The sequence below is a fragment of the Dermacentor variabilis genome, chromosome 6 (genome assembly GCF_050947875.1).
Source record: "Dermacentor variabilis isolate Ectoservices chromosome 6, ASM5094787v1, whole genome shotgun sequence".
Taxonomy (NCBI): Eukaryota; Metazoa; Arthropoda; class Arachnida; order Ixodida; family Ixodidae; genus Dermacentor; species Dermacentor variabilis.
Genome location: NC_134573.1, coordinates 121,366,490 through 121,391,246, shown reverse-complemented (window position 1 = coordinate 121,391,246; position 24,757 = coordinate 121,366,490). Strand labels below are relative to the sequence as shown.

The following is a 24,757-nucleotide window of genomic DNA, read 5'->3' as shown; positions in this document are numbered from 1 at the left end:
AGTCATGACTTTGGCCTTAGCAGCATACAAAGTGAGCTTTTTAAATTTGCATCATTTAGGAGAAAGAAACAGGTCAGACTGCCAAGATGCGAAAGTCACCAACATTATGATGTTCCTTAAAAATCTTGATGTTAACAGCATACAGAAGGAATGAATAATTCTGAATAGCGGAAAGAACGTTCTTAATAAAGAGTTTAAAAAGTCGTCCTAATACTGACCCTTGAGAGACTCCGCTAGTTGCCATGTAAAAAGAAAACGTTTGGTCATTGACGTTAACTTGACATAATCTATCAAGATGACTGCGCAAGAGATTTACAATCGACGAGTGAACACCAAGTGCGTAAGCTTGAGCAGAGACAGTGAATGGCTGACTACGTCAGGAGCCTTGCTGAGGTCACAATAAATTATTTCAACTTGCCCCCTTTGAAATACAGGCCCGGAGATCTGTGTCATAAAACTCGTGAAGTTTGTGACAGTGGAACGGCGGGTGAGAAATTCATGCTGATTCAGAATCAATGAGATCTTTACAGTAAAAGGAAATATCTTACGACGAGCAATCTCAAAAATCTTACACGTGGCACAGAGAACTCTGACGATAATTTGAGACATCGGTTTTACATCCAGTCTTAAATGCAGAAGAAGCACGAACAGTTTGCCGCATGTGAGGGAAAGTGGAATTATTCAGGGAGTTATTAAGTATAGGTTTATGCTGGGCCAGAACTACAGCCGTAAGCATTTAGAATTGCGGAGAAGATGCCATCAGAGCCGCATAAGGCTTCAATTGCTTAAAGCATTCGCAGATGACCTTTTCACCAACAACAGAGCACCAGATGTAGCAATCGTCGTGTTCTGCTGACTGACACCAGTGATCAAACCTAAAGCTTTGTTTAAGGATGAGAAATGGGCAGTAAAACAATACAAGACTGTGGACATTTCGCTAATCTAAAGTCAAGCAGGCGAAAACACTCTCCACGTTTACTAGAGCACTTGCGGATATACTTTCACAACTACGCCGGCCGGTCGGTGTCGTTCTTTACTAAGAATGAGATGTCTAAATCGTTATCCCGCTCATTCCCCGCCTTGACAAATAGTTCGAAAAAAGCGGAAGTGCTCTCTTCAATCGTTTGGCAGAGGACTTCTGGATTTACCGGGCGCACGATCTTTATACTTTAGGGCATATAAGTTCAGATGAGAGCGATTGGGAATGTTTAGAGCGTTTAGGACTGTACTGGGGAATTTCTTTGCGCATAGTGCTTAAAAGAAGGTTCGCAAATTGATCTACTCGGTCATCAACATTCTGTAACCAGGGAGTAACCGGGGGCGGACAAGAAATATAAACCAACATAATCACCAGGCTCGACAGCAAAACAAAATGATTCATTTTTAATGCCACTGGAGGAGCTCTGCCTCAGGGCTTACATAGAGCATTTATCTTTAGTCACGTTTGAAACTCATAGGGACGCACAAGGGAAATGTCAGAACAAGACACATCTATAAATTGAGCATTCGAGAGGCAAAGACCTAAGACGTTGCCATAGGAATTGGCGATAAAGTTGGGTTTCAGAAGCGAACAGCAGGACAGAAAGTCCAGCAACAGGCTGCATTTGTTCTCTGTGCAGCGACTCTAATGTGAATACCTAAGCGTGTTCCAATCAATTCCAGGTATCCTAAAATCACCAAAGAAGGATTACTATGTGCTTGCTATGGGAGACACATTCAATAGAAGGCATGACATCCTCAAACAAGGCAGGAGAAATATTCGGCGGTACATAGAAAGTTCCGATTAAAGAGTTCAAGCCAAATCAACTCCGGTCCTTGCGCCTATCACATCTCAGCGAACTGTCAACAGCAATCAGTACGACACTACATAATAATATAAAATAGTAATATCAGTCAACCCATAATTTCATTTTGTGCCCAGGAACAATAGTAAAACCTAAGTGCATGCACACAAAAAAGAATAAGTAGAAATGTAAAGCAGCTACAACCAAAAGTTCTGGAACAAGAAGAATAGAAAAAAAAAGTTCAGCAACGATTACGATACTTCGTTATGCGACATTTGAGCGCAGCTAGATACGTGTTTTCATTTCGCGATGTATTGGCTGGCGCGGCCAATCTGTCTCGTGTGGCACGTTGCAAGCGGAGCGAACTGGGGCGCGAATGCCTCGCTAATCTGGAGGTCCCGAGAGGCAGCGCGTGTGTGACGCGTGGGCGCGATTCACAGCAGCCGCCGCTGACAGAGCTCCCAGACGACACACGCTACTCTGGCGCCATCTCGTAGGCATCATCGCTGCACCACGATTTTCTTATCACACTTTCATTGTACCCTCCCCCCTCACTTTCCTCCTCGCGTCTTTCATCCCCCGCTATGCTCCGCGTTCGATTTTCATCCTTCGATGTGCTCGTTCGCTGGGTTACGTCGACTCCGACGCTTGCAGCAGGAACGGGCGTCTAAGAGCTATTATGTGGCATCTGAACTGCTTGTGCCATTCCAAACCATTGACGATGGGCAAAACGAGAACAAGGTGAAAGCAGGAGCCAACGTTTCGACAAGTGGACTTGTCTTCTTCAAGTCGACATATGCTGTCCCCAGTATAATTTAGGTCGGGTTCATATAAGTGTTTCCACACCATTTAGGCATATTACAGTAATGCAAGACATATAGATATGAAATACCTGAGCAGTGAAAGTGGGGTACATAAATTTGTTTAAAGTTTGCCGAAAGAACCCACAGTGCGCAGTCGTCGTGGTCCTATGCGCTTACGTGTGGCTGCACATGCACAATGTATTATCACAAACTACACTGAGAACACATTTTTTAACCACTCAGGTAAGTACTCCAGTACCCACAGAATAACGGAAGACGATGTTAAAGGTTCGCGCGAATTCGGAAATAAATGTGGTTTTAGGTGAATTTGGCGTCAGCTGTTTTAATTGGCACCATTCAGAGAAGGAGGACAGGTTGGACTGCTGAGCGCGGCAGAACTCCGTACCTTGTATCGTTTTAAATATTTTGATGTCAGCGTCAAGAAAAAATGAAGACTTCTAGATTCCTGAGCAAATGTCATTAATGAAAATTCAGAATAGAACTAGACCTAACAGGCAACCATGTGGCACACTACCAGACAACGTATAGAAAGAAGTTTATTGATCATTGCCGCTCACGAAGCAGAACTTTTCGACGAGGTAGCTGTGTAGTAGACATAGAATAGCTTCGTCAACGTAATGTACAAGGTTCTCGGGCAGTAGAGTATGATTTACTACGTCGAGGAACTTGCTGAGGGCGCAGTACGCAACATCAACTTGCCCTCTTTGCGTGACGAGATTGGAAACCTGCATCATAGAGCTGACAAGGTTGGCGGTCATTGAGCGGCGAGAAAAAATCCATGCTGATTTGGAACAAGAACATTTTTACACTGAACAACAATACAGTTTGAATAAATAATCTAATCTAATAGAAATCTAATAAATGACAAAGAGAAGAGGAATCGACCAATAGTTTCTGATATCAGTTTGGGCTCCAGATTTAAATAGAGGATAAGAGCGAGCGGGCTTCCTGGCACACGAAAAAGTGCAATTATTCAGGCAGTTAAGAAAGCTTGATAACAGGACAGGTACAATAAAACTGCCGTAATATTCTATAATGGCAGCCGGGATGCCATTGGGAGATTCTCGTCAAGGAACGAGAAGTTAAATTATGGGGTTTTACGTGCTAAAACCACATTCCGATGGTGGGAAATTGGAAATTTCGACCACCTGAGGTTCTTTAACGCGCCCCTAAAACAGAAAAGCATGAACAAACATATCGCGGCGACTCTTATTGTTTTGTCCCTTATCACAGTCCTCGCGAACATTGCTGACGTGGGCTGGGAAGAAAGAGCAATAGCTGCGCATGTAGATCGGGCCCGTAAGCTTGCCGAGAAAACTTGTTTTTAAGGTAGGACCGCACATGAACATATATTTCAATTCGCAATTAACGCGGAAATGGTAGCTGAGGTAGCCGCAAGGTCAAACTGGCTATAGAACACTTCAGATGAATAAGGAGAACGCCTTATATTTCTTTTAGTGCAATGCATGCGCAGTGCAAGCTGGAATCGGGCACAAACTATTGTGCCGTGACACTTGGAGACGTGCCTTAACCTGACTTTTGTGTCACAGATGACTAACAATAGAGACTTGGAGTATTGTGTAGTCGCTTTACATTGTGTTCCTAACGGTAGGGCACATCAGTTTCACCATGCTTGTGCTAGCGAGAGAAGAAAAAGAAAAGAAGGAAACGCAGGAAGCTGGAACATCTACCGCATGTGTGTGTCCTCTACGTCACACCGAGAGCCAGCGTGACGCTGCAGCGCGCTAAATAAATGGAGTTTATTTTATTTTTAATACAGTGATTCACTATATGAAGAAAAATAAATGTATGCCTTAGCAAGGCATTGTACTCACAAGCCCCCTTGTTGCTTGATAACTATATAATAAGCAGTGCTGTAGTCCGAAATTCGCACTTCTGCAGGTCGTCTAACCAGAGCCGCCGCAGGAAACAGCCGTCATGAAGACCTTCGTTGCCATCGCGATCTTGTCTGCTGGTGAGAAGCTGCAACTTTTTTTTCTTTGTTTGAAACTGGCATTTTAGAAACAAGAGCATCAAAGGCACAGATCAATATGCGAGCTGCAGTTTACATTCCGTGAGAATTTCTTAAATGTCCAACACCCTTTTGCTTCAGGAAATGTTTGATGAATGTTTGCCCAATAATATGCAGGCTCGCGAGAACTTGAACCGTTTTTTTTTTTTTGCAGGGAAACTTAACAAAACATCGCCAAGTTGACTCCGTGATAGACTGTGGATGCAATATACATACATATATATATATATATATATATATATATATATATATATATATATATATATATATATATATATATATATATATATATATATATATATATATATATATATATATATATATGCAGAAGCTAGTGTGTCAGGAGCACAGTGGCGTACCCACATGTACGTCTTTTCCAATTACTTCCAGGCTCTGACCTTCAGGACTTTTGTTAAGTACGCCACTGAACGTAAGGCTTCGTGTGGCCAATACATTCTCTTCTTTAGAGCAGGTTAAACTATAGTTGTATAAACAGAAATATTAGGAGGAGCAAGATTGACATATTGCACTTTGGTAATTCCTGATAGGCTGTTAGCGTTTACCAAAGCGCAGAACACTAATTTGGTGAACCTGTCGTTTGACTTTAGTCCCTCTTTTCGAGCTGCTCGAAATACTAAGAAAGTCGTGTGAACAGAATGGATTCACAAGTTGTAAGTACTGAAGCAAACCAGATCATTTTGCTAGGAACGTGTCCCCATTCAATATAGCCCGACGTATGCGCTATCTCATGCAACACTGTCTACACACCAGCAAACCCGTAATATCAGCGCTCAGTTTCAGATGAAAGAACTCTGCTAAAAGCCATATTGTTTTTTCTTACTATATTAGGATGGATAGGTTGTTACAGGTAGGCAGTATTACATGATGCCATATAAGTTAGGAAGGAAATGCAGAAATATTAATATGAACAATCATGAGCAAATACATTCCTAATGCGAATGATTTCAATATATATCTAACAATAGGCTTTCATTTCTTCTTCTTTCTTTAATTATTTTTGCTATGTTCGGTATTAAATGCCTGAACTGGAGTTTCTGCAATATTTCTGCTATTATTTAGAACATTCAGATCTTAATGATTAAAGCTGCTATTATTGTAGAGTGCGGTTTATGCAGCTATGATGGCAGGTGCTGAGGCCATAAACTTCAACAAGATAACCGATTCAGAAACGTTCCCAATATTCTCTAACGTTGCATAAAAAGTGCTATCGACAGGAGTTGTGGCATCAAAAGGCGCTGCTTCGAGGAGCTGCTCGGGTGCCTGTAGCTATTATTTCCCTTCGCTCCATCTTGTTCACCTGCTGGCAACAAAATTATTTGCCCCGCACCTCCACCAATCACTAGGAGATTTGTAAAAACGGGTAATAGAGCGGCTTCTTCGGGCAGTGCGCTTTCTCCTAACATCGCCGTCAGTCCCTTTGGTGTAGCGTTGGCAATTCAGCTGGCCGACTCCTCTTCCCCATCACAATTGCAGAGCTACAACTTCTACACGGGCACTTCAGATTCTACATTCTGAGCAATTGAATGCAATTACCTTAATTACATGCCCAAAACGAGTGTCTAGACACACTTATTATATTGATAATTTTAGCGCCGGTATTACCGATAGACTGCAGTTTATCGCTTTGATATGGCTCCGTTATCTGAGGTCTTCGGCTCTACTTGCAAGGTTTCTTTTGTATATAGCAAGTGCAATGTTAGGCTTCTTAATTAAGCCTACAATAGATTCATTTAGACAATTTACATCAGGCTCTACTTAGGTGCCCGCAGCAACTAGATCTGTCAAATCCGCTTCTCATTGAAGCCATGGTCCTTTGTTTAAAAAATATTTTTTAAGGATCTAAAACGTCCATGAAGCGGCTCCTGTACGTGCTTGCGAGCAGATACAGGTATAGCTTTTTCAAGGAATATAGGAAGAAAATAACATATTCAATGCAAGGAGTCAGCACTTTATAGCACATATCATAAACATCCGATAGCCAGAAAGCCTTGCAAAGAATAAAAAAATATTACCTAATACTGAAGAATGATTTTGCGCATAATAAAAGCAAAAAGATATAAAGTACAGTAAGAACGGAAGGCTCAAGCTTTTCTGTTGCGGCTGCTTTTTAAATCTTGGCTGTATGTTTCCCTAGGGAGCAATCTTTTTTCCAATATTGCTATGATCAGCTGCCGGTGCCTGTGTGTGTTACTGCAGTACATATGTAGAGAATCACCATAATTGGGCTGCAAATCTATTTTACCTCAATTGCAGCCTCCCTGGCGTATGCTGGGCCACGTTCCTCCGTGAAGACCGACTTGCCTAGCGCCACCGGTTCGTCAAGAGCCAGCGGACTTAGTGCCAGTGTTGGACCTGCTGGACCTGCTGGACCTGCTGGACCTGCTGGATCTGCCGGACCAGCCGGATTTGGCGCGCCTGGTGGAGCTGGCGGAGCTGGCGGACCTTTTGGTTTTGGTGGATCTGTCGGATTTGGCGGATCTGCTGGATTTGGCGGGCCTGTTGGAGCTGGCGGACCGGTCGGACTTGGCGGATTTGGCGGACCTGTCGGACCTGTTGGATCTGCCGGCGCTAGCCCACAAGCTGGCAGCCCAAGCTCAGGCTTTCACGTTTTCGGTGGACCCGCAGGACCCAGCGGCGCTGGCGGATTCCCTGTTGGTGTTGTCGGCGGTTTCCCAAGCGGTTTCCCCGGTGCCTTCTCTGGCAGTTTCCCTAGTGGGCCGAGCGGAGTATCCCCCGCTGGCGCCGGCGCTTCCCCCGCTGGCCGGCCCGGATCTGCTGGTCCCAGCGCTGCAACCTCAGTCGGCCGACCTGGAGGAGCAGCCGGAGGCCTCCTACCTAATGGAGTCGTACCTGGGGCATGGTACCCTGGTAGCTACAATGTATGGCCAGCGTATGGCCCAGTATATTACGGACACGGTCCTTATGGCTTTGGCTTCGGCGATGGCTACGGTTTTGGCTTCGCTGGCGTTCCTCTTGGCGGATACTTCTATGGTACTCCCGGAGACTACTTCGGCGATAACGGCTACTGGGGCGGCCTCGGTGGCTATGGTTATGGCTACCCTGGTGAGGGTTTCTCCTGGGGCCCTCAAAGTTTTGGAGGCTTTGGAGCCTCTTCCTCTTCTGTCGGTTCTTCCGCTGGCCAGGGCGCAGCAAGAAGTAGCCGTTCAGCTGCAGGAGCGGCTGGAGCTGGCGGTGTTAGCAGCGCCAAGTAAGAATTTTTGGATGAAAGTCGTAAATCCCTTTTGATCAATCAAGTTTTTTCGGTGAGCAGCATGCTAATGCGAAGAATTCTTTTATTGAATACCTTATTTGACGTTCTCCTGACGCGTTACTAGGCGGGTGTTTTGGTGTGTGACAGTGAGGAACATATTCAATGCCAACAACGAGTGAGACGTGAATTTCTCTTTTCGCACTATTTACTTAGTTGGTGATAAATAGGTACTGCAGTGTGCTGCATCCTGTAAAAGCTGAGCATTATCGCACCAAAGTCCCATAAATATTGCCTAACATTACATTTTACCGAAACACCAGCTACACAACTTGTAACGTTCCGCCGAATAAACGTACCGTTTTTTGATCACACGGGACAATGACAGAACACTGAGCCCAAATTTTACAAAGTTGATACTGCACTATTCGTTATTTCTTACACTGCGCTTAGACGTATAACTTGAAGCAATGCATTTAGACTAGTTTACGCAATCATATTACTCGTATAACAAACGTCTTACAAAAAAATTACTGAATGACGTATTGTACCATGCAGCGCCCACAGCCTCGCAACATGTTTGAGTTCAAGCATATTCGCCTCAACTGACACATATAATAAACCAAATTTCACAAAACGCCAGTTTCAGTTTATGCGTGTAAGTTTGCAAGTATTGGGTAGCTTGTAATCGACACAATAGCTTCTCCTCTATCCACTTTCCTTCCGCGCCCGTGCATGTAATACTGTGAAGCTTCTGCTCATGCCATTTCTGTTGAGGTGCAAGCTTGCGCCTATTAGCACTGCGGTTAGCTTACCACGAGACATGCACTTGCGATTTAAAATTACATCTTCAAATTCATGTATTCGGAATCATTTTCCCCAAACTCATAGCATAGTTAAAAATTAGGCTCTTAGCTACTCCCGAAAGATGTTGTGACACTCTTATTTGCATTTTGTGCTGGCACCTAAGCAAGATGTGAGGTATGCACGACCGGGGGAGAAGAGGAAGATTACGTTTGGCTGCTTGCTACTTGGAGGATCAAGGCCGACACGAATACACCTGTGACAATATGTGTTATCGCTGATAAATACTAATCGTCTTTCTTACTATTGGCACTGCAACATATAATCATCCAAAAACATGGGACATCTGTTTGTAGGAACTTCACGTAGAGGTATTTTGATGTCGCATTTTATTATTATTTATTTGCTTTTCCGCCCTAACGAGCAAAGCGCAGCAGAACATAGCTTTCTTGAGACCCCAGTTGTGTTTCCGGTTGTAGATTCTAAAATATTATAGCAAAATCAATTGAAGGAATAAGAGTTTTTCAATCTTTGGCACCATAACAAACACATAACGCTTCTTTGCAGTTATCACACAAGTCGGAACTCAAGGGCTAAAAGCGGCCTCTGTCTGCCCCATGCAATATAAATAACATTTGATTTTCATTCATATAGCTAGGCTGTGACGGAATTCAGGTTCCTCATAGCGGCCAGTAACCTTCTCTCGAATATCGCATCCGCTTTTTTTCTTCAATCCTTGATGTTTCTTACATTTTCTTTTTGATCATGCTGCGAGGAAATGAAAAAAAATTCCTTGTTCTTACGCTAACCTAAAAAACAAGGGCAACAATATTTTTCCCCAAGGCCAAATAACGCCTTTGACTTGTTTGCTTACTTTTTAGCCAATCACCCGCAAGGCAATAACAAACCAATGGGACCATTCCTGGCCATCCCACAGAAGCTAAATGTGAGTGGGTGTTCCATACACAACTGTATTCGTAACCTCCTTTTAATATTATGACCATGCCAAAATTAAATGCTTTTACTCGGTTTTGAGGAGTCTCCGAAATCTTAAGCCATGCAACATTATGCCAATCTTAAGCCAATTTTAAGAACATTGTGAAACCTAGTTCAGCTAATGAAACATTGTAACCGATATTTTTAATTCAGGTAATTATTATCGGCATGTTTAGGATAAATATCTATCACATTTCTTTTCCTCTTCTGAATTTAAACGCACGAGTTCTGACCACATGCGTTTTTCTCTCTGCTTCCAGATACTTTCTGCGATTTCCTGGACAATAAATTATTTCAACAAATTTTCCAGCGCGAGAAAATGGGCGAATAAACAGGGTAATCTCATATACTGCAGACTGAATAAAAGAGCCCATCTTTCAACAGAAATGAACTGTCGTTTTCCCAGTTATTCCTGTTAGTCATGCTCTAGAAAGCCATAACTATGTAGAGACGATCAGCAAAACGTGAACAAGGTGACTGCAGGAGCCAACATTTCGACAAGTGGACTTGTCTTCTTCAAGGCGACGTACACTTTCCTCGCCACAGGAAAGCGTACGTGGCCTTGAAGAAGGGAAGTACACTTTTCGAAACGTTGGCTCCTGCATTCACCACTGTGGCGAGGAAAACATACGTCGCTTTGAAGAAGACAAGTCCACTTGTCGGAACGTTGGCTCCTGCATTCACCTTGTTCACGTTTTCCTCATCGTCTTGAATTTCCATCTCCCGCATTCCCCGTGTTTTTCCTGGATAACTGTGTATAGGTTACACCAACTTATCGCACAGTATCTACTACTTGGATGATGAGCCATGCCCCAATTATCAGTTCAAAGATCATTAACACACTAAATCTACTTATGTAGCCCAGAATTGTACGATAAACCTTCACTCCTAAGTATGGAGTCAGAGAAAAGAAAAAAAATGGCTCCGATAGCACAGTTGGAGACCGTGGCAACAGTTCCTCGATTCAAAACGTAAGCATATGGGATGCAATCCAACGCATGCATTGAATTTCAGGTTGCGCGAGCACCTGATCTACAATTCTTCGGAAACTTCTTGCAAACTTTGCTGCTGATGTCAGCAGATAAAGACACTTCTCTGTTATCAAAATAGAGCGCGAAGAGACGTTTAAACCATCACGTACTTAGCTAATGGTGCTTGTATAAAAAACTGTCCTCCAGGCTCCAATAGGAAAGTTGATAGGAAATATCTTTGATTGGTCTTTTGAAACACGTTATTATATACAAAGTATATACACCTCTCCTATAATGTGCTCAGCTAACATGTCACGGTCGCTACGCTAATAAACTTCCTAAAAAGAATTGCAAACTCTAAATACACGCCTTGCATGTCCCAGTTGCGAAGCACAGCATTCCTTCTTTGATTCCTTGAACTCTTTCAAATAATGTTGCTGAGTTTTATGATAGCCTGTTGCATTGTGCCTGTTAGGTTTGTCGAATCTCCGCATTCGGTAAACTACATTTCCAGTAACTTGCGGCATTTTGAATAAAGTAGTATTTAGTAACGCCTCTGACATGCAAATGTTTGTGCCCTCAAGGGTTGTTTCGTAGCATTGCATTGTGTCCTTAGACTCCTTGAACAAGTGGCAATAAGTCCAAGAACATATCGTCGTCCACAATATTCAAAGAAGTCTCAGAAACAATAAACCAGGCTAGTTCTTTTTTCTAACCAGTGAGCTAACGTTCACAGTATCCCAGACCTTCATTTAACATAGCAAAACCAATCTGTCACCACGCATACAATGATTGCTTGGTGTAGACTGGCATTGTCTAATACTCTTATCACTGTTTTTATAGAGAGCCTTTCTAAAATGGGATTTTTTTAGGATTTATAGACGTTGAACTATAAAAAATTCATTCTATTCCATACATTACAAATTGTTTTAATTAGTGTTCACTGAATTATTCAGAAACGTGTGTGGCATGTAGCATAAATCTACTCGCTTAGCGGGACTACTTTAACAGGTAGAGATTATTTGGACGAAAAAGATAAATACAAAATCGACAAATCATTGCACCTTTGCTAACTAACCCTTAAACTAATTTGTTGATGCCAGATGTTGCAATTTAGAAACTCCGACCGGTGAGTTCGCAAGGCAATGAACTTGAAACACTTACTGATGATAGTACCGTATTACACATTTATGTTCACAATATACGTGACAAAACACAATGGTACTGCTGTTATTTTCGAGCATCATAGTACAAAAAGCAGTTTTAATTCAAAACCACTTGGAAAATCAGTGCATTTTTAACGCAAGTTTGACAGCCTTATCCGTAAGATGGAGATAGCTTCAAAACTAGCTTCATGTGGATGTAGTTTACTTCGTAAAAGGCCATATGAATAATAATAATAATATTTGGGGTTTTACGTGCCAAAACCACTTTCTGATTATGAGGCACGCCGTAGTGGAGGACTCCGGAAATTTTGACCACCTGGGGTTCTTTAACGTGCACCTAAATCTAAGCACACGGGTGTTTTCGCATTTCGCCCCCATCGAAATGCGGCCGCCGTGGCCGGGATTCGATCCCGCGACCTCGTGCTCAGCAGCCCAACACCATAGCCACTGAGCAACCACGGCGGGTAAGGCCATATGAAGTAATACACTGAGTTATAAACATTATTAGCGAAATTTTAATATTGTTCAAATATTGTTTCTGACCTTTTCATGGCTTTTAGTACTCTGCAATGTGTGGAAACGTGCTAATTGAGAAAGTTTTTCTTTAGTTATACTAAAGTTAAAAAATTTATCACGTAGTCATTTCAGCATAGCATATCGGTTTAATACTTCGTTTCTGAATCAATAGCCTTTTCAAAAACTTTCCTTAGCTCGATGGACTCCCTTATCTGAAACTTCACATCCTTCAAGTATTTCCTAATATTCAACCAATCAATCAGTCAATCAATCATTTATTTCTCTTGCTCAGAAACAACCATGAGGTCTAAGTGCTGACGTACGCATTCATAAAAAAATAGAAAGAATAACGGCAGAAGAATATAAGTAAAAGCGTGAATAAGAAGAACAATCTTGAAAATAAGAGAGTACATACAACAACGCGCAAGGTGAACGCAAAAGAAAAAGCAGGAAAACGACAGTTAAACAATGTGTGAAACAAAGACACAAGACAAAGCTTGGAAAACAATCATGACAGCGAATTATGAAAAATATCAAGACCATAAAAAAACAATTATCAGGACGACTCTATTCTGTGGATGCTTGAGTTTTGGTGATGACAGGCAGGAACATTGAAAGATATATGTTCTCTGGGGATCTTGCCCGAAATACAAAACAGCTAGAAACTTTGGATTTCGATGCAAGTTAAGGATACCATGAAGGAGCTTGACAAGAAGCAGAAGGCCTGTGCGATTACCTCGGCATGCTGGGCAAAACTACAGCCCTAAGCTTTTAGAATTGCGTAGGGGATGCCATCGGAGCCGCATGAGGCTTCAATTGCTTAAGAAATCCGCAGATGACCTTTTCACCAACAACGCAGCACTAGATGTAGCAACCGTCGTGCGCTGTTGACTGACAACAGCGATGAAATCTAAAGCTTTGTTTAAGGATGAGAAATAGGCAGTGAAAGAATGCAAAACGGTGGACTTCGACTCCTCTAAAATCAAGCAGGCGAAAACACGCTCCACGTTTACTAGAGCACTTGCAGATATACCTTCAACCCTACGCCGACCAGTCGGAGTCGTTCGTTTCTAAGAATGAAATATCTGAATCGTTATCCCGTTTATAAAAACCTTGGCAAAGAGTTCGAGAAAAGCGGAATTGCTCTCTTCAATCGTTAGGCACAGGACTTCTGGATTTACCGGGTGCACGAACTTTACACTTTAGGGCATATAAGTTCAGAGGGCAGCCAGTGGGGATATTTAGAGCGTTTAGGACTGTGCTGTGGAATTTCTTCGAGCATAGTGCTCAAAACAAGGTTCGCAAATTGATTTACTTGGTCATCAACTTTGGTTTTGTCTGTAACCAGGGACTAATCAGTGGCGGACAAGAAATCAAACAAACCAACATAATCACCATGCTTGATAGCAAAACAAAATAATTGATCTTTAATGCCACAGGAGGAGCTCTGCAATAAGGGATGACTTAGAGCAGTTATCTTTAGTCACGTTTGAAACTTAGAGGGACGCACAAGGGAAATGTCAGAACAAGAGACATCTATAAGTTGAGCATTCGAGAGGCAAAGGTCTAAGACGTTGCCACAGGAATTGGCGATAAAATTATATTGCTGAAGCGAACAAAAGCACAGAAGGTTTAGCAACAGGCTGCATTTTTTCTTTGTGTAGTGTCTCTAAGGTGAATACGTAAGCGTGTTCCAACCGATTCCAGGTGTCCGAAAATGACCAAGAAGGATAACTCTGTGCATGCTATGAGAAGACACTTTCAATAGAAGGCATGACCTCATCAAACAAGACAGGACAAATATTCGGCGGTACATAGAAAGTTCCGATTAAAAATTTTCACAGTGCGCTACGCTGCCTTCAAGCCAAATGAACTCCTGTACCCTTTATCTGTCGTTGCGCCTATAACATCTCAGCCAACTGTCAACAGCAATCAGTATGCCACTAGATGTTAATTATATAAAATAGTAATATTATTCAGTCCATAGATAATTTTTATGCCCAGGAACAGTACGAAAACTTGAGTGCAAGTCCAAAGAGAAAACAATAAGTAGAAATGTAAAGCAGCTACAACCAAACATCTGGAACAAAAAGAATAGAAGAAAAAAGTTCAGCGATGATTCCCTTACTCCGTAATGCGACACTTTAGCGTAGCTCTATAGGTACTTTCATTTCGCGATATATTGGCTGGCGCGGCCAATCTGTCTCGTGTGGTACGTTGAAACTGGGCCGAACTGTGGCACGAATGCCTCGCTCTACGCCCTCCGTGGCTCTTGTCAGTCAGTTACATAAGAGAACCCTTTGAAGGCAGGCACTGCTATTTGCTATGAAAACGAACGAAGGTGACCTCGTCTAAATGAGGAGAGCGTTCTATTGGACTGTTCATACTGGAGATCCCGAGAGTCAGCGCGCGTATGAAGCGTGGGTGCCATTCACAGCAGCCGCTGCAGACAGAGCTCCCAGACGACGCGCGCTACCCTGGTGCCATCTCGTAGGCATCATCGCCGCACTACCATTTTCTTCGCACGTTATTATCATACCCTCCTCCTCCACTTTTCCCCTCACGTCTTTCATTCCCCGCTGTGCTCCGCATTCGCTTTTTCATCATTCGATGTGCTTGTTCGCTCGGTTACGTCGACGCTGACGCTTGCCTCAGGAACGGGCGCCTAAGAGCTTCCCTCTAAAAAAAACAGCAAAAAAACACGAGAAGAAGAGCTTCATAATCAGCAACAATACAGCAAGAACAGATGTTTTAAAGAGAGCACACAATTTTTCTATGAATGGAGCCAAAAAATAAAAGAAAATCGGAGATGCGTGCAGCAAAAAGAAACCTCATGAGAAAATACCAAGCTCGGAACAGAAAGAAGACAACAGGTTTTGAAAGATACAACCATGCAGAAAATGACGTTTGTATAGATCTTGCATTATGTGGAGAGACGAGTGCAGGAACGCTGATGGTAATATGTTCGTTCGTAGTCTTCAGTGGAAACCAGAGTAAAATAGAAAGCTATTCTATCCGAAGTAGTACAATTTAAGTGATTTTCAGTTCAGCTCAATTTATTTTCCTTAACGACCCCAGATTTCAGGGGTATTACATAAGGGGTAGGTAAGGAATGCGAATTTACACTCTTTCAAGTAACATAAGCACGTATATATATATATATATATATATATATATATATATATATATATATATATATATATATATATATATATATATATATATATATACATGGTATACATATTCAAGTATATTGACACGTGTACTTCTTTATCATTATCGGGCGACCACTCCTCACCACCTTACAATTGTTATCGCACAGCGCAGGACGCGCCTGCATGTAAAAGAAGTTTTTGGAACATTACAGATGGTTCCATCAGCTGTCTTTGCCCGCAACTTGTGTAATCTGATTGCATGTATGCGCGACGCGAATAGTGTAGAACTTTGTGGAAGACACGCGGGTCGTAGCGCTTACTCTGGAACACTCTACGACTGATCTATCAAAGCCGACGCGCTTGACCGGCTGATCAGATTTTCGACGATCGCCGACTGTGTTCGCCGCTATCGTTGTGCTTTAAGTGCAGCTTGTCATTGTGGGCACAGGTTCGTCTAATAAAAGCTAGTTTTGTCTTTCACAGTATTTCTACTGCGTTCTTTAACGTCACTACCACGTGACATCCCGTGGAGGTGCTTTTCGTCCATGCACCGGACGCCCCCGACAAGCCGTGATTCAAACCCGGACCGCAAAGAGAGCACTAACGTAGTCCCGGACCATCGAGCAAGCCGTCTTCTACAACAGCTGCTCCCGAAACACGGACTTCTACCTGAGAAGACCAAAAAGATTGTAGCCAAGACAACCACAATGGCAGCGCCAGTGTCACCCGTCGTACTTCAACAACCCAGAGAGCCCCCTACCTTCCGTGGAGCTACGTCGGAGGATCCGGAAACCTGGCTCGAAACCTTCGAATGGATCTCGACCTTTAACAACTGGACATCTGAGGATAAGCTACGACATGTGTACTTCTCCTTGGAAGATGCCGCGAGGACTTGGTTCGAGAACCGGGAGTCCACCCTTGCAACATGGGACATGATCCGCAGTAACTCCCTGAGAACGTTCACGAGCGTTGTCTGAAATGAAAGGGCCGAAGTTCTGCTGGAAACCTGAGGCCAACTACCCAATAAGACCATCGCCATCTTCACAGAAGAGATGACCCGTCTTTTCCGGCACGTCGACCCGGAAATGTCCGAAGAGAAAAAAGTACGTTTCTTGGTGCGAGGCGTAAAGCAAGAAGTTTGCGCCGGACTAATCCGAAGCCCACCGAAGACCGTAGCTGAGTTCCTGACAGAGGCTACGACGATTGAGAAAACTTTAGAAATGCGCACTAGGCAATATAACCGCCAAGTGCTCACGCCTCAGTGCGCCATCCAAGCGCTGGGCTCCGTTGATCTCCAAGAGACCATCAGGGCCATTGTGCGTGAAGAACTGCGCAAAGTCTTGCCTTCGTCGCAGCATCAAGTAGCTTCGATTGCGAACATCGTTAAAGATGAGGTTCAGCGATCGCTGGGAGTTCCTGAGGTGAAACCTCAATTACCGCATCCCCAGCCAGAAGCGATGACATACGCCGTCATTGCACGCCGTCAAGGTCCCCCTCCGCAACCGCGCCAGGGCCCTGTAACACCGCCATTCCGTCGTCCACCGCCGCCGCCGCCAGCATGGCCACCCGTCGCCCAGCGCACCTACGCGAGGAAGACGGATATTTGGCGCGCCCCCGACCACCGCCTACTCTGCTACAACTGCGGCGAAGCCGGCCATGTGTACCGCCGATGCCCATCCCGCGACCTGGGATTGCGAGGCTTCGCCGTCAACGCACAGCGCCCGAGGGAAGGTGAACGCCCTCGTGACATCGCCGACTACCTCTCCGCTACTCAGTGAAGTCCTCGACGACCGTCCCGTTCGCCGTCACCAGGCCGCTACCTGTCGCCGCAGCGCCGTCCATACACTGGCCCAGCCCGGGGCCGGTCAGCGAGCCCATATCCGAAAACTAAAAGCAGCAACCGATGGAGGTGCGGTTGCTGTTCGTCGAACTGACAAAGATCCTCCGCCGCCGACGCAGACGCCGAAAATACTACCTCGACGACATAACGACATGCCGCTGTCCCGACGAAGTGTGCAAGCAAAGAATACGACGACGAAAGACGACCTGACGACGTCGCATACCAACCACAGGTCAATGCGACAAAGCCGTGATCTGACGCGAAGACCTAACTGTAACGCAAGACAAAGAACCACCGACCTCGACGTGCTTCTCGACGGCCACGCAGTCACCGCCTTAATCGACAGAGGGGCTGATTACTCCGTCATGAGTGGACACATTGCCGCCCAGTTGAAAAAGGTTAAGACTGCATGGGAGGGCCCTCAAATTCGCACCGCTGGAGGACACCTCATTACGCCGACTGGAATCTGCACGGCAAGAATTACCATTTATGACCGGACATACCCTGCCACCTTCGTTATCCTCGACCAGTGTTCACGAGACGTCATTCTCGGAATGGACTTCCTGAACCAACACGGCGCAATCATCGACCTGAAGTCGAAGTCGATAACGCTGTCGGAAGATCAAGCGATACCGCCGGAGAGCTCTCGTAGTAACCATGCCTTAAGCGTGCTCGAAAGTTAAGTCAGCATCCCACCTCGCTCCAGCATTGTCATTTCCGTCGGCAACAAAACACCTGCCGACGTAGAAGGCGTCATCGAGGGTGACCAACGTCTGCTGCTAGACCGTGAACTTTGCGTCGCAAGAGGGATCGCTCGACTGCTTGGAGGGAAAACTGAAGTGTTGCTGACAAACTTCAGCCAGGAGTTCAAGCACATCAACAAGGGCACTAAGATCGCGTACATCGAGGAAATTCTGGAAACCAGTAATACGTTTGTCCTCTCGGATTCCGACGCATCTACCCCGACGACCATGGTTCCCGAACCAGACTACAACATAAATCCAAGTCTCGCCATGAGCAAGCAGCAACAGCTAAGAAGTCTTCTCCGACGATAAAAGGACTGCTTTTCGACGTCATCGAGGATTCGACAAACACCAGTCGCAAAGCATCGCATAATAACCGAAGAGTGCGCTCAACCACTCCGCCAGAGCCCTTACCGACTTTCGAAGCGAGAACGTGAAGCTATTAGGCAACAAGTCGACGAAATGCTCCGCGACGACATCATCCAGCCGTAGTAAAGCCCGTGGGCATCTCCTGTTGTCCTGGTGAAGGAAAAGGACGGAACCCTACGTTATTGCGCCGATTATCGTCGACTGAACAAGATCACGAAGAAAGACGTATACCCCCTTCCACGGATAGACGACGCATTGGATCGGCTCTGCAACGCTAAATACTTCTCGTCGATGGACTTCCAGTCTGGCTACTGGCAAATAGAAGTCGACGAGAGAGATCACGAAAAGACTGCCTTCATCACGCCAGATGGCCTCTACGAGTTCAAGGTTATGCCATTCGGACTGTGCTCGGCGCCTGCAACGTTCCAGCGCGTCATGGACACGGTGTTAGCACGAATGAAGTGGCAGACCTGTCTTGTCTACTTGGATGACGTCGTCGTCTTCGCCGGAAATTTCGACGATCACCTTAGGCGGCTTGCGACAGTACTAGAGGCCATCAAATCATCAGGGCTCACTCTGAAGCCAGAAAAGTGCGGCTTCGCTTAGGATGAGCTTTTTTTTCTAGGCCACGTCATCAGCAAATCCGGAGTACGCCCTGACCCACAGAAAACAGCTGCCATCGCAAAGTTCCCGCAGCCCATCGACAAGAAGGCAGTGCGTAGATTCCTTGGTATGTGTGCCTACTACAGGCGCTTTGTCAAGGACTTTTCATGCATCGCTGAGCCGCTAACGCATCTAACCAAATCTGATGTCGAGTTCAAGTGGCAAACGCCGCAGGCCGACGCATTTCAAGAACTAAAACGACGCATGCAGTCACCGCCGGTACTTGCACATTTCGACGAAGACGCCGATACCGCAATCCACACTGACGCCAGTAACTTAGTCCTCGGTGCGGTCCTAGTCCAGAGGAAAGACGGACTTGAACGGGCGATATGCTAGCCGGTCGCTATCAAAAGCGGAAGGCAATTATCCTACGACTGAAAGGAATGCCTCGCCATCATTTGGGCTACAGCAAAATTCCGCCCTTACCTATATGGCAGGCCATTCAAAGTCGTCAGCGACCATCACGCGTTGTGTTGGCTAGCTAACTTAAAGGACCCTTCAGGACGGCTGGCAAGGTGAAGCCTCAGACTGCAAGAATATGACGTCACGGTAATCTACAAGTCCGGACGAGAACACTCAGACGCGGACTGCCTATCACGTGCCGCCATCGATCCCCCGCCGGAAGACGACGAGGATGACGATGCCTTCCTCGGAATAATGAGCGCAGAAGGCCTCACTAAACAGCAATGAGCAGACCCGGAGCTAAAAGGCCTCGTCGAGTATTTGGAAGAGAACACCGACGTAGTGCCTAGGGCAGAATTAAGCGCGGATTGTCTTCGTTCACATTACAAAACACCCTGCTCGTGAAGAACTTCTGACCAGTCCGCGCCAGCTACCTTCTTGTTGTTCCGTCAGCGCTGCGTCCAGAAGTACTGTACGCCCTACATGACGATCCAACCGTTGGGCACCTCGGATTTTCCCGAATGCTGTCGAGGATACAGGAAAGGTATTACTGGCCGCGTCTGACCACCGACGTCGCCCGTTATGTCAAGACATACCGAGACTGTCTGCGACGCAAGACACCACCGACAAGGCCAGCAGTATTAGACCATTTCAGCAGATCGGGATGGATTTGTTGGGACCATTTTCGGCGTCAACATCTGGAAATAAGTGGATCGTCGTGGCGACGGACTATCTCACCCGCTTCGCTGAAACTAAAGCTCCACCGAAAGGCAGCGCAGCCGAAGTGGCAAAATTTTTCATCGAGAACATTCTGTTGCGACATGGTGCCCCAGAAGTCCGCATCACCGACAGAGGAACAGCGTTTACAGCAGAGCTAACCCAAGCCATTCTGCAGTACAGCTATACAAGCCACAGGAGGGCAACTGCCTACCACCCGTAGACGAATGGTCTCACGGAGCGCCTGAACAAGACCCTCGCCGACATGCTAGCAATGTACGTCAACGTCGAGCACAAGACCTGGGATGCCGTCCTGCCGTACGTAACGTTCGCTTACAACACGGCGGTGCAAGAAACAACACAGATCACGCCGTTTAAACTGGCTTACGGCAGGAACCCGACGACGACGCTCGACGCCTTGCGGCCGCACGTCACCGACGAAGATACTCTTGACGTCGCGACCTATCTCCAGCGTGCCGAAGAAGCCCGACAGCTCGCCCGCCTACGGATCAAGAACCAGCAGCATACCGACAGCCGATACTACAACCTCCGGCGACGCTTCGTCGAGTACCAGCCCGGTGACCGTGTTTGGGTTTGGACCCCTATACGCCGACGAGGACTGAGCGAGAAGCTTTTGCGTCGCTATTTCGGACGGTACAAGATCATCCGACGTATTCGCGCACTGGACTATGAGGTCGTGCCAGACGGCATTTCGCTATCACAGCAGCGCCGCTCACGACCTGAAATAGTCCACGTTATGCGACTCAAGCCGTACTACCAGCGTTAATGAACTTTGGTACTTCGCGTAACTGACCTTTGGACTTTGTTTCTTTTCGTTGTTTTGTCACTTTTGTTTATTAAGTGTCCTTTTGTGTTCCGCTCTCTTATATTTGTAGCATCGGGACGATGCTATTTAAGAGGCGGGTAATGACACGTGTACTTCTTTATCTTTACCGGGCCACTCCTCACCACCTAACAAATGTTATCGCACAGCGCAGGACGCATCTGCATGTAAAAGAAGTTTCTGGAATGTTATCAATGGTTCCATCGGCTGTCTTTCCGCGCAACTTTGCGGGGAAAGACAACATTGATGACTAGAACATGATGACCAAGAACATTGATGACCAAATTAAACTCAATAACTCATTACGTCAAATTGGTCAATGGTGCAAGGACTGGCAGATGTCCATCAATTCAGAAAAAACGGTTTCAATGAGGGTTACACAGAAAAACAAAAGTTAGATTATCCCTATTTCATTAATGATGCCATCATCCCAAGTGTTCCCGAGCATCGTTACTTAGGACTCATCATTTCTTGTAACTTGACGTGGGCTGCGCATGTCCAACAGGTAACCAGGAAAGCAATGCAGAAACTGTTCTTTCTCAAGAGAGTCTTGTGTCAATTTTCATTTGCAACTAAATACCTTGCCCATGTCACACTTATTCGGCCGATGTTGAATATGCGAATATAGTCTGGTTTCCGCACACGAAAAATAACATCCACACACTCGAAATGATTCAAAGGAAAGCCGTCCGTTTTCTTTATAACCGCTATAAGCGTACCGACTCACCAACTAGCTATCACAATGCGCTGGCCTTCACACTCTAGCAAGCCGAGCGAAACTACAGCGTTTGAAGTTTTTGTGTATGTTACTCCACAACTCCTTTAATCTAGACTACTCGGACTTTGTAAACCTTAAATCCACTCGACAGATGCACCCGCATAGTAAGTTCTCTTGCAATAATAACACGTTTTTGTTTTCCTACTTCCCACAAGCTGTGCGAGAAGAGAATGAACTGAACCCGTGTGTTACCGCGCGAACAACGTTGTCCAAATTTGTTGAGCTTGCCGAGGAAGCAGTCCTCTCTTTTACTTATTGATATTATTTGCGTCTCTGTATGTGTTCCCGCCTATCCTGTCTTTTCTTAAGCCAGGATTGCAAATGTACATAAGTGTCAAAATTATTTACCCACTCCTGTAATAACCCCCATGGGGCTGACAGTATGTTGAAATAAATAAATAAATAAACAAATAAATAAATAAATAAAACTTGTGTAATCTGATTGCATGTATGCTCGACGCGAATAGTGTAGAACTTTGTGGAAGACACGCGGATCCGAGATGTTACTCTGGAGCATTCGACGACTGATCTATAAAAGCCGACACGCTTGACCCGCTGATCAGATTTTCGACGATCGCCGACTGTGTTCGCCGCTGTCGCTGTGCTTTAAGTGTAGCTTGTCTTTGTGGGAACAGGTTCGCCCAATAAAAGCTAGTTTTCTCTTTCACAGTATTTCCACTGTGTTCTTTACCGTCACTACCACGTGACAATATGCACACATGTATACACACGTATTAAAGGGACACTAAAGGTTACCAGAAAGTCAAGTTAAAGTAATAAAGCAATGCTCTAGAACGTCTAAGGCATCAATACTATCGTGAACAGAGCTTTAGTAAGCGAGAAATTGAGGTAAATGCATAACACGATTTGAGTCCCCCCAGCGACGTTCCGGTACTATAGCCCGATGACGAAAGCACTCCTCATCATAATTTATGTCACTAGTACTCAACTACTCGTATTAAAAAGATCATTTAATTAGATTATAAGACGGAAGAAAATGCTACTTGCCTACTTCTATTCGATTCCAAGAAAAAATAACATTTTTACTTTACCCTTGAGTGGTATGGGTGGTCGAAAGGTTTCGTTTTCGTTCGACTCTGTGCGCTCGACTCTGCGCCATGCACGCTTTGGAGTTTCAGTTGTTTCGTTATCGCGTAGTGCTGGGCTGGCTCTGCTGGCTCGCGAAACTTGCAATTGGAACAAGCAGCGAGAATGCCACGTCCATGTGATGTCGTGGGATGCGCAAACGGTCCGCGGAACTTGGCCAAGGGCAGTTGCAGCGGCGAATCCAACGTTACTTATCACTGTGTGCCAACGAGTGAACCTCTCCGTTCGAAATGGTTAAGTGCCGTACCTCCGGTCACGCTGGATGACCGCACTGCTCAGCTCTGACCTGACAGCACAACTTTGGGCCGTCCAGCGAGCCGAGGAAGCCGCTTCGAGACAAGGTCTCGGAACCGCGTCCGCGGCGGGTGCCCAGACCCACTAAAAAGACGTCGGACTCAAATCTTGTTGATTTTAAATAAAAGGTTACGCTCTCTCTGCCACAGCGCACTGGCAAAGAGCTGAAAAATCCCATATTGTGCTCGCTGCACTTTCGTCCAGAGGATTACGAGTTCAACGCCGACTTAATGAAGTCGCGTGGAGCGCCTTTCAAAGCAGGGCACCGCGTAGTACACTCTAAGAAAAAAGAGAGTAAAAAGTGAGTCACGGCAACTTGACTCTCTTTTTTCTTACGAAGACCCATTTTCGCGCGGGTAGAGTCACAAAACAAGAGTCAACATTTGTGTGTGGGTCGTTTGACTCTTAATAGCACGCGAAGAGTCGTCGTGCAAGATCGCGACTCCTCTGATATTCGAGATGAGTCTGGCGAGAGAAAGATTAAAATGCAGGAGAAGAAATACCGGATAACGTCTTATGTTTTAGGCAGGCCCTCGGTTTCCTGTCCTGGTTGTAATGCGGTGTATCGTTCTTTCGTCAAGCTTGTCATGTTCTGCAATTACATCGAACTCTAAATATCGATTTTCCTTGAACATGTTTGTTAATATCTCACACGCTGGCATCCTATGCTAAGGAATACCCAGATTTGTCAAACTGGATTCTGACCATAAGTAAATCTAAAAAATATAGCATTGGCTACTACAGAGAGCACAGCAACGAGATAACAAGTTCAGTATAGGCGCACTCAACAGTGTCGATTGTAAATGTAATTGCACTACGTAAAGTTAAATTTTGAGGATTTAGGTTCCAAAATCAAGATCTTGTTATGAGGCGCACGGTAATGGAAAACTGCAGATTTATTTTCAGCAGCTCGGGTTATTTAACGCACACGGAATGCACAATATACGCGCGTTTTTGCATTCTGTCCCCATTGGAACGCGACTGCTGCGGGTGTGATTGTTCCCGTTACCTCGAGCTCAGCAGCGCAACACCAAAGCCACTGGGCTACCGGAGTGCGTTGCGTTCCGCGACCAGAAACAAACATTCACGAACGCAGCACTGCTTTTGAACCCCCTAGAAATTTAAAAAGAAAAATGTAGCAGTTTCCCCCCAATGCTGCATGAACCACTGCACGAACAACTGCACGAACCAAGGTTCGTAGTTTCATCACCTGAATAAACTGCAGTAAACAATCGCTTACTCCGTAAATTAGCAAGCACGGGGTCACACGCGCACGTGCAAACATGAACAGATTTCACTCAATGACCGCGAACACTCGCTGTCACAGCCTCGGCGTGATGAAGGGCGCGAACAGAGCGGACAGAACACTGCTGCTGCCTCATCCTTCGAAGCGCCTCCGAAACTTGAAATGGCGCAATAAAAGCGCCCTTCCCCTCACCCCCCCCCCTCCCCTCGCCGCTTTGCACCCATCGGAAATTATCTCCAAGACAGAGCGAGAGTGGCGCCAGACCGGGCTAGAGCAA

General features: G+C 45.3%; 1 protein-coding gene across 1 annotated transcript; it reads left to right on the top strand.

The window, feature by feature from the left end:
* The first annotated feature begins 4,424 nt into the window (after positions 1-4,424).
* LOC142585133 (uncharacterized) lies at positions 4,425-10,056 on the top strand. Its single transcript, XM_075695658.1, has 4 exons — positions 4,425-4,583; positions 6,915-7,869; positions 9,555-9,619; positions 9,930-10,056. The coding sequence occupies exons 1-3, from the start codon at positions 4,547-4,549 to the stop codon at positions 9,574-9,576; spliced, it is 1,014 nt and encodes a 337-aa protein (XP_075551773.1). The 5' UTR covers positions 4,425-4,546; the 3' UTR covers positions 9,577-9,619; positions 9,930-10,056.
* The last annotated feature ends 14,701 nt before the right edge of the window (positions 10,057-24,757 follow it).